The sequence below is a fragment of the Eupeodes corollae genome, chromosome 2 (genome assembly GCF_945859685.1).
Source record: "Eupeodes corollae chromosome 2, idEupCoro1.1, whole genome shotgun sequence".
NCBI lineage: Eukaryota > Metazoa > Arthropoda > Insecta > Diptera > Syrphidae > Eupeodes > Eupeodes corollae.
In genome coordinates, this window is record NC_079148.1 from 65982828 (window position 1) to 65995677 (window position 12850).

At 37.1% G+C, this 12850-nt stretch overlaps 3 protein-coding genes across 3 annotated transcripts; 1 reads left to right on the forward strand and 2 right to left on the reverse strand.

The window, feature by feature from the left end:
* Positions 1 to 939: 939 nt before the first annotated feature.
* On the forward strand, positions 940 to 1578 carry LOC129946596 (NADH dehydrogenase [ubiquinone] 1 beta subcomplex subunit 7). Its single transcript, XM_056056846.1, has 2 exons — positions 940 to 1050; positions 1110 to 1578. Exon 2 carries the CDS (start codon positions 1122 to 1124, stop codon positions 1488 to 1490), a length of 369 nt encoding a protein of 122 aa, XP_055912821.1. The 5' UTR covers positions 940 to 1050; positions 1110 to 1121; the 3' UTR covers positions 1491 to 1578.
* Positions 1579 to 1649: 71 nt separating this feature from the next.
* On the reverse strand, positions 1650 to 5792 carry LOC129946595 (RNA cytidine acetyltransferase). Its single transcript, XM_056056844.1, has 14 exons — positions 5563 to 5792; positions 5393 to 5487; positions 5165 to 5324; positions 4814 to 5101; positions 4588 to 4751; positions 4002 to 4491; positions 3414 to 3935; positions 3258 to 3354; positions 2919 to 3114; positions 2639 to 2859; positions 2402 to 2574; positions 2102 to 2347; positions 1896 to 2041; positions 1650 to 1829 (listed from the first exon to the last, which is right to left on the reverse strand). The coding sequence occupies exons 1-14, from the start codon at positions 5668 to 5670 to the stop codon at positions 1724 to 1726; spliced, it is 3012 nt and encodes a 1003-aa protein (XP_055912819.1). The 5' UTR covers positions 5671 to 5792; the 3' UTR covers positions 1650 to 1723.
* Positions 5793 to 10772: 4980 nt separating this feature from the next.
* On the reverse strand, positions 10773 to 11789 carry LOC129945796 (probable U3 small nucleolar RNA-associated protein 11). The gene is made up of 2 exons (XM_056055716.1): positions 11098 to 11789; positions 10773 to 11030 (listed from the first exon to the last, which is right to left on the reverse strand). The coding sequence occupies exons 1-2, from the start codon at positions 11653 to 11655 to the stop codon at positions 10821 to 10823; spliced, it is 768 nt and encodes a 255-aa protein (XP_055911691.1). The 5' UTR covers positions 11656 to 11789; the 3' UTR covers positions 10773 to 10820.
* Between the last annotated feature and the right edge of the window lie 1061 nt (positions 11790 to 12850).

Sequence of the window (12850 nt, forward strand, 5' to 3'; positions counted from 1 at the left end):
GTAACTGAAGATCTATTATATCACTAAAAATAAATAAGTAAAGTAAAAAAAATGTTTTATTTTCATTAATAAAAGTTAATATCTATCAAAAATGGCAGTGTTAAAAAGCGTTTTGGCAACCGAAAGGAAACCAAAAAAGGAAAAATCGCAGTCGTCTAGTAGCCACAATTTTTTTTGGGGTATTTTGTTTCGATATTCGATTAATTACAGGTTTATTCCGTCTCTTTAATTCAAACGCACATATCAGTGCCAATTCGTAAAAATCCATATCCAGAAATTTGTATTGACTTATGAAACCTCTTTCAAAAAACAAAAAATATATTTTATATAATTTTATATTCCAACAATATAAATATTTTTTTCTTTCATAAGCAAAAGAATAGGACAAATTTTAAACTTTGTTTTGTGTATATGAGATAGAAAAAGTGAATAAATGTTTCCTGTGACTTGGTTCATTTACTTGATTAATTTTGGAGTTGCTTATGTGCGCGATATTCCTCCTCATGGCATTTTCTTTATGAGTCGCAAAAGTCCAACTAACAATTACAACTATATTGTATTTTTCTGATTCTCCCCTTAGTGCTTTTCACATAGATCCTTCTCATAAATTCAAGTATAAATTTCAGTACTTCATCCAATCAAAAAGTTACTTGACACAATCACTTCTACTTAGACGAACACGTTTATTGTGAAAACACTACTGTGAATTTTATGAATATGGTATTGGTTCCTTAAACTGGTATTTTACTTACATGTTGTGGAATAGGCACTGTTCCACAATCTTCATTTATTCAATTTAAATTCCCAAAACCATGAGTTGAATTACAACTGTACAAGTGACCCTAATTGTTGAGTCTGAGTGTGATTTCAAGACATTTGCTTTGAACACATTCACTTTCTCTGGTTCTACATGTCAAAATATAAAAATATTCTATTACAATTAACGTCAGTGTCACATTTCATAATTTGCTGTCAAAAAAAATCTTGCAGGCTAAAACACCATCAAAGAAGAGTTATCTTTACGTAATTTCGGATTTTTACAACCGCTATGTGAGCTAAATAATAAATTATTTAAATCATTTATACGAATATGTCAATATTTCCCACAGAGACACAACGCCATGGGTAACGCCTTCGCCCTATACGCCAGACCCGAAGTCACCCCAGATCCAAGGAAAGAACCAGCATTCGATCCTCAAATGGGCTTTCCAAATGGTCGCAAGGAACGTGTTATGATTGCCACTGAAGCTGAAATGCAATCGGCCAAACTTGCCCAAGAAGATCGTGACTTCTGTGCCCACAAACTTCTCAAGTATCGTGCATGCCGATCCGATAAGTTCCCATGGGTGTACAAGTGTCATCATGAGAAACACGAATACATGACATGCGAATATGAAGATTATGTGCTGCGAATGAAGGAATACGAACGTGAGAGGCGTTTGATGGAGCGTGCCGAACGCATCAGACACCGACAACAATTGGCTGCCTAAGGAATAAGAATAACCACGAGAAAATTGTAACTTTATTTTTTGTCTAGTTTAATTTATCATTAAACAAAATCATTTGGTTGGAACTTTACTTCGGGTTTGTCTGTAAATGTTGGCCTAAAGTGGAATTTGAGAAACCAAACAATAAATCGACACCATGAATGTTGTGTAAAAAATAAAAACGTCTATATTTCAAATTCTTAACGATTTTTACAAAATAATTAGAGACAAATTTGCTAAACAATAGACTTCCCAGCATGTTTCTTCTTTTTACCAAATTTCATCTTCTTTTTCGATGGTGTGTCTTCCGTCACAATTGGTTCATCCAGCCTTTTTACTCCGCTAAAGTTTAAGAGTTTTAAAATGTTAATAAAATCTTCACTTTTATGGACTTAACCTTAAAATTACCTTTTTACAGAAATAAGTTTTGATTTACTAGCTCCAACTGAAGAGAGTGCCTTTGACCAATCTTCATCTGTTCCTTTGATAACAAAATCTTGAAGGCTTTCCTTTTTAAGTTTCTTTAATTCTTCTTTTTGTTGTTTGGATAAAAGCTTGAGGGGAGTAAGATATAAAAATATGGGTCAATTATATTTAAGTCTATTTTAACCAACCTTTGCAGTTTCTTCAAGTTCGTCGTTTAGTGAGAGTGAAATGGGAACAAAGTCTTCACCGTGATTAAGTCGTTTCTCGCTAACCATAGAGCTCTCGATATGGCCTTCTATAACATTGGCAAAGTATTTTGTCGTCTTTTTCATCATATCATAGAATTTTGCCAGGATTTGACTTGAAGGCATATTCAACTCGGCTGCGATTGCATCCACACTCTTACCTTGAACTCCCATTGCAAGAAGAATTGCCTAAAAAGTTTGAATACTTTAATGAAGATTTAAACAAACAATATTCTTGTTTACCTTTTGCAAGGAATCAGCTTGGAATCCTTGAATTCGTCCCTGGAAGAATAAAGAACTTATATCGGTTACTAAGTCCAAAATAAGTCTGAATTCAACTTGATTCCTAGAATATGCTTCCAGTCTTTGAATATCGTGTGGCAGGAAATACACATCCAGAGTCTCTTTGTCCAACTCTAGAAGAAGACAATCATTTACTTTCCAAGTTTTAAATCAAAATCAGGTTCAATTTTCATTTACCTGTCGTTTCGACTTTCACTGATCTATTGTCCAACAAGGAGAGAGCTAAACTTGTTGGGAAATCTTTAAAAACACGTCCCAACAATTTGATAACTCTCCGACGGAAATCGTTGAAATACAAAGACAACCACTCGCCGGTTGCCTTTTCTCTGATTCCTTCCTTGTGCAGGGTCTGTAACATTATGCAAGAATGTTCGCCAGTAAGATCATTCGCCTTTTGGCTGAAATTGGACACTTTTTATAGTTCTGTCGATGAGGTTTGATTTGTCGCCACACTTACCTCACATAGACCGGAACAAAGCCTTGATTCTTCCAAAATTTAAGAAGATCTTTCGTCAAGCCGTAAGATGTTCCAATATAATCAATATTTTCTGGAGCACGTTCGTTGAGACGTTTTAGCAGAGTTGGAATCTTTCGACGTGGAGCAATTGTTTCCTTAAGTAGGCCAACGTCATCTTCGTCTACTTCTTCGATACCTGGAAATTATTTTCATTGCAAAATCCATATTCTCATAACGACACGACCAAACAAGACAAGACAAGAACAGAGAATGGTCGACAGTTGTTGGTCTGTAAAACCAACCACGTCCTTTTTCTAAGTTTGGTTTGCTTGTACTCACCTCCATTTTCATCTCCATTTACATTCTCGTTCAAATCAGTGAACTTGAGATCATAGTAGTCCTTAAGAAGTTTTATCGCCCTCTTACCATAGCCCATCTATAAAAAGAAACATGTTTAGAGTTTCCCGATTTAATGACAACAACCTTCTTGCTTACTCTCTGATAATTAGGATGCGTTGCAATGCGAACAATTCGTAGTCCAGATAGTTTGGGGAACTCATGGTCACCAAACTGTTCCGATATATTCCATGGTATTAAATCACCACTTGCTTTCTTGCCCCTACCCAACGAGCTGGTTATTGTTTGGGATGATATCTCGCCTTCCAACGCCACTTGAACGACAACCAAGATCTCGGGCAGTTGATCTTTCCTCTGAATCGGACCCAACAAACAGAACAAGTGATGAGCTGGGGCGTCGCTTATCATTTGTAGGTCATTTGGACTGTTTTTGTAATGCGATGCCACGTAAATGGATATCACTCGATGGAGGAACGACTCGGCTGCTTTGTGGTATGAGAATAGGGCATCACGATCGATGTAGTACAATTCACAGACATCAGGAGTTGGACAGCCAGAGCTTATGTTAGGAACCGTGGTTGCATCGAGACACAGGAGATTGATGAGCCAACTTTCGATGTCATCTCCTTCACGATAACGAATGGATTCTTCCAATTTTATCTACAAATATAAACAAAAATGGAATACCTTAAAGAAAAGACCTAACTCTTCTTTTAGGGAACTTACCGGTGGTGGAGCATTGCTTTCCTTTTGCAATTGTGAAATCAATTTCAAGCTCAATGATCTTCCAGTTCCTTCATAACCGTTAATGGTCGAGGCCATAAAAATAAGATAGGGTCCAATCATCTTCTTGACAAGTGGCAATGGGATAGCAGCAGCTTCGTCAATCAACAAAAGATCTGCAGCATTGAGAAGGTGGGTGTCATTGGGTGAAATATATTGAATTGTTTGTCTATTCTGTCGATTGATGTTAATGCGAATTATTGCCTTTTTGTAATCCTCATTTGTTGATCGAATGATGGTGTAGTCGGAGTGTTCTTGATACTCTAAGGCATCGAAGCCTTTAAGGACAAATTCAAAGAGAGTAATCAAATTCTCTGGGTGAGGAGATGTCACGTAGACATTGACATAACCAAAAGAAATAGCTGCAGCAATTGATAGACCCATTGCAGCTGATTTACCACGACCACGAGCTGCAGTCAGAGATGTTGGAGGTCTAACATAGAAACGGTATAACATGAGAGGCTGGTTCAGCTGGCCAACAAATGGCTTTTTCTTATTAAGGTTGTGAAAAACCTAGAATAGAACTTACTTAAGTTGTTTCTCTGCGAGAGCTTCAATAAACTGAGCAACAGCTTTTGCTTGGTCATAAGTTCGGCAGAGGTTGACCAAAGGTCCTGCTGGTGGAGTATCCCGAAGATTCTCTTTTAGGTCCTGAAGCATTTCATCATTTTCTGATTTACCAATTACAGCTGGCTAAACATAACAAAAGTTAGTGTTTGGTTTTGAATTAAAATAAACACAAATTGTGTACTCACATTAACCGGGTCAACATTGATAGTTTTTGAACTAAGAGGCAGTACAGTGAGATCGTCATTGACCACCAAACACCGCTTACAATCGGCCAGTGAAAGAATCAAACGTTCATTGAATCGACAAGTTATTGTCTGATGAGCTTCTGTTCTGTACCTTTTGTGTACATCCATACTCATTGTGTAGAGTTGTTTCAGAGAGGATAAAGACTTCAACAGTAAAATGATTAGTCCACCTCCTTCGACTGTTTCCACAGTTCGAGCGAGTAGATTAGGAGTGAGGGCTTCGAAATCCTAATACATTAGTCAATTCATTAAAGGATTCTTATATTTTTGTATGTGAAATTCTTAATTAACCTGAAGCACACAAACACCATAAGTTCGACCAAGAACAGCATGAGTCTCATTATAGTATCGCCCATGAATTGTGGTAGACACTCTAAAGGTATCGAAAAGATCGGCATCGTTAACATCTATTTTACCAGCAGCAATTTTCTTAGCTCTTTTTTTTCCATGACTTAAAAATAAAAGAAACAATTTGTATATGATTCCATAGCAAGATTCATGGAAATGATTAATTCTTACTTTGAGATAGCTTCGTCTTTGTTTTTATAACACCAAAGTACGGTGGGTCGGGTTTTGACTGTTGATTTTGTAAGGATATCATACAAAATAGGAACCTAACAATCAAAGAATTGATTAATTATGTTTTTCATTCATGAAAATATAAAATTTTTGAAAGAAATGTATTTTACCTGATCTCTGGCTTTGTCGCCAATGATAATAAACATTGTCCGGTGACCGAGTTTAACACCATTTTCGATCATAACACGAATACGATTGTCAATCTTCTTTTTAACCATTTTGGGGAAATATTATTTTTAGTATTTTATTCGTTAAAATAAACTAAAACTTGTGGTTTATTGAAATTGTTTTTAATCGACAGCTTCTTCTGCACGTGCGATCAGAATAATTTATTTTTGTATTGCAGCGGGTTGTTGGTTTTTGACGTTTGTAGCTGTCAAATTGACTGAAGTTGGTACTGCCAATAAATAACTAAAATATTCTACTACATTTTTATTAAAAATGGTTTAAGGGTGTGCTTACACAATAATATAAGTTTATTAAATTGTTCGATTTTTTAATTTGTTTATTATTTGCAATATGTGCTTATGTTTGCAAACAGTTCTTCACGTAATTGAACATTTATAATAAGTTTTTGTTGATAACTCACTCTTGTATCTATTTTCCAATGTTAATTACAATATATTATTTATTCAAAAAAGACATGTGGAATTATTTGAATGGTTGATATATTGAAAATTTGTATAATGGTCCAATAGTAAAAATTAAAGTTCACTTCATTTTTAACTAGGCTCTAAGTATTTGACTACAACATTAGAATAATCAAATAATTTCTAAAAATGTCTGTTTGTAAAAACTATGTTACAATTTACCTTTAGGAATATTTTTAAGCTCTCCTTTTTTTGTAAAGGTTATTTATATTTTAAGGGCCGATGTTGATTTTGAATAATATACAAAATTATTTAGGAAATTATAGTCATTTCTTTTTAATACGATTAAATTGGAATGGTTCAATAACATACTTACTTACTTAAGGTGGCGTTACAGTCCTATGTGAACTAGGGCCTCACCCAACAAACTTCTCCATCTAGCTCGGTCCCTAGGTAGATGTCTCCAGTTTCGCGCTTCAAGTTGGGTGAGGCCACTTTCCACTTGTGCGCGCCACCTGATCCACGGTCTTCCTCTTCTGCCCTGGCCTGTGGGTGTAGATTCGAAGACTTTCCAGGCTGGAGCATTGGTTTCCATGAGCTCTACATGACCCAGCCACCTTAGTCGTTGGACTTTTACCCTTCTTGCTAAGTCTACGTTGCTGTTCAGCCCGTACAGCTCGTCGTTCCATCATCTCCTCCACTCCCCTTCGATGCATACGGGGCCGTAGATCACACGAAGAACTTTTCTCTCGAACCGACCCAAGGTGCTTTCATCCGCTTTTGTCATAGTCCATGCTTCTGCACCGTAGGACGGGGATGATAAGGGTCTTATATAGCAACACTTTGGTACCTCGAGAGAGGACTTTGCCATTCTGCGTTTGATCTCAGCCATGGTGTTGTTTTCTGCGTTTACAGCGGAGCCTAGGTAGACGAAGTACTTGACTACCTCAAAGTTACGTCTGTAGATGGTGACGTTTGACCACGACGTTGGTGTTGTATGTCCTTTCTTGATGACAGCATGTACTTTGTTTTGCCCTCATTAATCGTTAAACCGCTCACAAAAGCCCCATTGACATCACGCTGAGTTCTTCCGATTATGTAAATGTTATCAGCGTATGCTAGTAATTAGACAGACGTTTTGAAAGATAGTGCCCCTAGTGTTGACGTGTGATAACATAAGGAACAAAATATCAGCCCAATGGCCGCCACCATCGTATGGCCTCAATTTTCGATGCCGCTGAGGCTAAATTGAGGTTCTATGCCGTTAACGTGTCGAATTTTCTCATCCTTTTGCTCTAGAATTGTTGCTGGCTTATCGCTGTGCACCTTTTCTTTTAAATAACCCCAAAGAAAGAAGTCCAACAGCGTCAAATCCCATGACCTTAGCAGCCAACTGACAGCGCCACCACGTGAAATAACACGGCCATTGAATTTGTCTCGCAGAAGAGCCAGTTGCACAGCCTAGTTTATGTATCAATTTCAATTGGAATTGGTGCATATGCTAATCTGTGTTTTAGCAGATTATTTGAATTGAATTTACTGTTTTGCATCACAGGGTCAGATCGGTTCTCGTCACTGCTAAGGCATAACACTAGCAGTAAAGGGTATTGATAATTATTCTGTGTTTCAATTCAGTGAATTTTATTTCTCATCTCTATCTGTATTGGTTTTAGACATTTTTTTATTTTGCAATGACTTGACAATTCATTGCAAATTTTTTGTTGGCATACCGCCATACTGTTTCATACAGGCCAACTGTTTTGGAACTAAGTGAAACCCAAGTAGGTGAGGATTCCGATCCTGCTGAAATTTTTATTCATGGGTATAGCTTGGTGCCTTTATTCTTTTCCCACCATGGCCTCGCCATATACATCATAGAAGAAATATATATATATTATATTATATATTTCCTCTATGATATACATTAGGAATGATGTTGCTTATCAGCTCTTACCACAATACGGTCTTTGTACCAATTCTTTTTTTAATTATATGTGGTATAAATTCTCCGTAAATAAGCAAATCAATCACTACTGCTTCCTTTATCGAAGCCCAAATTTAGACAGAGTATCAACTTCTCGTAAATTTGATGCATTGTCTGATTCCATCCAAAGAATTGTTTCGTCCTATCCTCGCACTAAAATCGTTGTTACGGGCGATTTCAATGTACACAATTCTTTATGGCTTCAACATTCAGGCCACACAGAAATCTTTGCTGAGGTGAACCACTTAACTCATCTAGTCGACGAGCCCACCCGAATATCGGACGTTGAAGGTCGAGCAGAAAACACTTTTGACTTGTTTATTACCTCTGACGTTGACGTTGACGCCAGCGCTGATATGATCACAAGTTTAATTCTCCTGGGAATGAAAACTTTTGTACCGAACAGGGTTAAAAGTATCACACCCAAGGAAAACGCTTGGTTTGATGCGAGCTGTAAGAGGTTATTAGTGCCAAAGAGGTAAGTTGCCGTTGTTTTAAAGCCAATCCAACTGAGGAAAACCGGAATAAGTTCAAGCAAGCTAGGAAGGTCTGCAACGCCCATATTCGACGGACCAAATTTTTACATGACCAAAAATTACGGCAAAAAATACTGCAATGTCATAAAGGCAGTAAAAATGTTTGGTCATGTGTAAAAAAATATGAGGAATTCTTCCTCTTCCTCGGTTCCTACGCTCGTTGTGAATGACAGTCCATTCGTTAGCTCTTTAGAGAAAGCAAATCTCTTTGCTAGGCAGTTCGCCGCCAATTCAACGCTGCCAGTGAGTGTTATGACTCCACCTATACTTGATCGATTTAATGATTATATGGGACAAATCTTTTTTCGCACTCGTACTGTAGCGAGAGTCTTAAAAGATCTTAACATACATAAATCTGCTGGTCCGCATGGTATCCCCGCTGTTGTTCTGAAGAGGTGTTCTTCATCGCTGGCAAAACCACTGCGTAAGCTTTTTCATCTGTCATACTCAGGTCTCGTTCCGAGCGGATGGAAAACCACATTTGTCCAGCCTATTCCCAAAAAAGGTGAATCTTCCTCACCGTCTAATTACCGACCGATTGCACTTACGTCCCTTCTTTCCAAGGTCATCGAAACGCTGATTAATTATCAGCTCAAGAAATATCTTGAAGAACGGAAGCTTCTTAATGACCGACAGTATGGCTTCCGTAGCAATAGGTTCACTGGTGATCTCATGGTTCATCTCACCGTACAGTGGAGCATATTTATATCGTTTTGGAGAAAGTAAGATTATTGCACTAGATATTTCAAAACCATTTGATAGGGTTTGGCATCAGGCTTTCTTATCGAAAATGCGTGCTTTCGGTTTTCACGAATCCCTCCTTCATTGGATTAGTAATTACCTTTCGGATCGTTCAATACAAGTTGTATTGCATGGATTCAAGTCTGAAAACCACAAAATGGTGTGCCCCAGGGCTCTGTTTTATCTCCAACACTTTTTCTCATTTTTATTAATGATCTCTTGTCTGCAACATCTAATCCAATACATTGTTTCGCTGACGATAGTACTCTTAGCTTTTCATATTAGTTTTCAGATTCACACCCCTCTTCTTCGGATGTGGAACTGCAACGACAAAATATGATAAGTTCATTAAATTCTAATCTAAACAGCATTGTACAATGGGGAATAAGAAACCACGTGGAATTTAATGCTTCGAAAACGCAATTCTGTCTTGTATCGTTAAAGCGAAATATACCCCCCCTGCCATTATCCATAAATGGCACTTGCATCGAGGAAACTGAACATCTCGATAATCTCGGTATGTGTGTCACCAACCACCTCTTGTGGAATGATCACATACGCGATGTCGCCGCAAGGTGTTTGGGTTTCCATAGGCGATGCAAGAAATATTTCACCCCTTCTGATCTGGCTGCTATCTACAAGACTTACATACGTCCAAAGCTTGAGTATAACTCCCATCTCTGGGCTGGTGCTCCTCCAACGTACTTAAGCCTCTTGGATAGTATTGAACGTTTAGCATTTAAATTGATAGATGATAATATCATCATAAGTTCATTAACTTCGCTGGAACATTGTCGTAAAGTCTCTTGTCTGACCCTATTTTACCGTTATTTTAATGGCTTATGCTCTAGTGAAATAGCCAGTTGCATTCCTAACCTTAAACAGTTCAACCGTAATTCTCGCGCTTCTAGGAATGCTCATCAGTATACCCTCGCGCCCAACTTCGGCCGTACTGTCAAATACAGAGATTCGTTCTTTAGCCGTACTACGCGAATGTGGAATGACTTACCACACTGTCTTTCCTAGTCATTTCAATATTCAGGAATTCAAAACCAATGTGCACCGACATCTCCTTTTAAACCCTTTCTCCTTTTCCTAGTGCTCACACTGTGCCTCTGCATAATAAGGGTAGTAATATCCCTTTGAGAGATATTATTACTAAAAAGAAGGACTTTCGTTCCTTAGAAATTATGGAGGAAATAAAGTAAAGAAAGAACTCTAGAGGAGATTCAAGATCCAAACTAACAGAACCCAATGATTCGCTGGCTGTAAATGAACTTTCCCTTCGATTTAGAACCATCCCTGAAGCCTACCAATATATCAAGACTGCCTTGAAATAATAAATCTTAAAACTCTTGAAGGACGTAGATTTCGTTTACCTTGTTTTTGGTTTTCTATCACTCCCTGCTTTAAGCTTTTAAATAAAACATTGTTTTTCAGGAGAGCCAAAATTAAAATTAAGTAAACGCTTTAACTTCCTTAAAATCTTTTATTGAAACCAAGTTCTTCGTGTCTTCTCACTTCTTCCTTTCGTATTTGAATTTAAAGACAGGTGCTGAATCTTTAGTACCACGAGCTACTCGTTTCGGCTTCAATTGTCTTTTTTGCTGAAGCAACCGTTTCATTTCCAGTTTTTGTTGAACCACACTGAGTTCCTTCTCTCTTTCTATTCTCTTGCTAAGTTCCGCATATGATTGTTGCTTCTGGACATTGATTTTCTTTAAGTCCTAAAATTAAAATCGCACTCTCAAGTTATGGTTATCCTTAGAAAATATATTCAAAATGGTTATTTACCTCTTCAGGAACATCAGGAATTTTTAATTTAGCTAAATCCTGCATCCTTGGTCTGTTGGTTTTGCGTCCCAATAGACTAGGATGGGTGTCTAGTCTTTTGGCAATATCGAAATCACTCAGGTTTTTCACTTCCTCTCCATCGACAAAGAATGTATGTTTATTCTGAACTTCGTTGGCAAAGTCAATCATATGCAGTTGAGATTGAAGTCGTTTAATTTTCTTGGTCTCCATGGTCCGTTTCATACCGATGTACTTTAGATCCTGAGTTTCCATCAGCGACAGCTGGTCCTTAGTGTGTTCGTCGGGTTTATCAAATTCGATGTGTTCGTCATTGCGTAGTTTGGAATTTATCATATGATGGTAGAATTCATCAGGATTCTTGTTCAAGGCGCGTTTGTGAAGAAATTTCAGTGTTCTCTCCTTGTGTTGGGCATTGTTGGCACGCTTTTTGTAATCTTTCTTCTTTTCAAGAAGCCCGAGGTGTTCTCTGGATTGAGGCTGATGACGTTCTCTGTGGGTTTTCTGGTTGCTCTTCGATGCTTTTTTCCACGAAGACATTTTCAAGTTATTTATATATGATTTTTATTGATTGGACACTTCTGAGTAAAAGATTTTTCTTTAAATTTGAAAATAACAAACTTAAATACATGTGTTCGTGTTGAGAAAACTAAAAGAAAAACAAATCCAAACCAAATTAAAGTGACAGACGTCAATGTCAAACAAAGTTTGTAGTTGTAGTAGATTTCTATCGAACAGGGTGATACTTATTCGTGTTCGATTAATGAGTCCGCTTTGGATCCGTAAAAACAAGAAGATAAAGTTTAAAATGTCAATGAGATTCTTTTTAAAAAATAGTACAATGCAATCGGGCTGTTTTATTTATTTAATTTTTAAATTAAATACTACTCAGTTCTTATTTATATTAGAACTTTTACATTAGGTGAATTTGGAATTTTGGAGTAGTAACCTTTTTGTTTTCTTACGTTCACAAGCGGGCATAGTTAAAAGTATCAATAACAATGGCTGCTTGAGTTTTCAGAGAATAAGCCATAGGATATACTATAACCATGTAGTGAGAATATTAAGCCAAAAGAAGAAATAAATGGTATCAAATACTGGAAACCAACGACAACAACTACGTTCTTAGGATATAACTTTTCTCAAAGCTAGAAAGTCCTTCTTTCAGTAACTTTTTAAAAAATGTTGCTTTTGCCCTTAGTATGAGAAAAATATTATTTTAAGTCTCAAAGCTAAAAACAATAGACAAATTAAAAAAGAAAAATCGAGCTGGCTGGAGACGCATGTTAGTTGAGGCCTAGATCCGAATTGTACCGCCACCTTAAGTAAGTAAGTAAGTGAATGTATAAAGCTCTTTATGATAGTGATCATATAAAAAATATTTCTGGTGAGATTAGAAAATGCATTTTCCTTGTATCACTGCGTTGTAAACCTTTTAAGCTGACCATACACGACCGAGCCAAGTGATAAAATGCTAAGAACCAAGCCAAAAACGAATGTGTGCAAAAACTAAGGTGGTTTGGCTCTGTCGATCCATTTAGTGCCAACAAGCCAAGGCTCGGTTCTGTCATGTGTAGGGAATGAACGAGCCAAGTATCTAACTATCTCAGTCTATCTCATACAATAACTGAAGGAATGAAATCCTAGATCTCTCTTCATATGATTATATGCATACGAGTATCTTAATTAAAAATAAATTAAATTAGGTGGAACACAGGGGACCTACAGCTTAGAT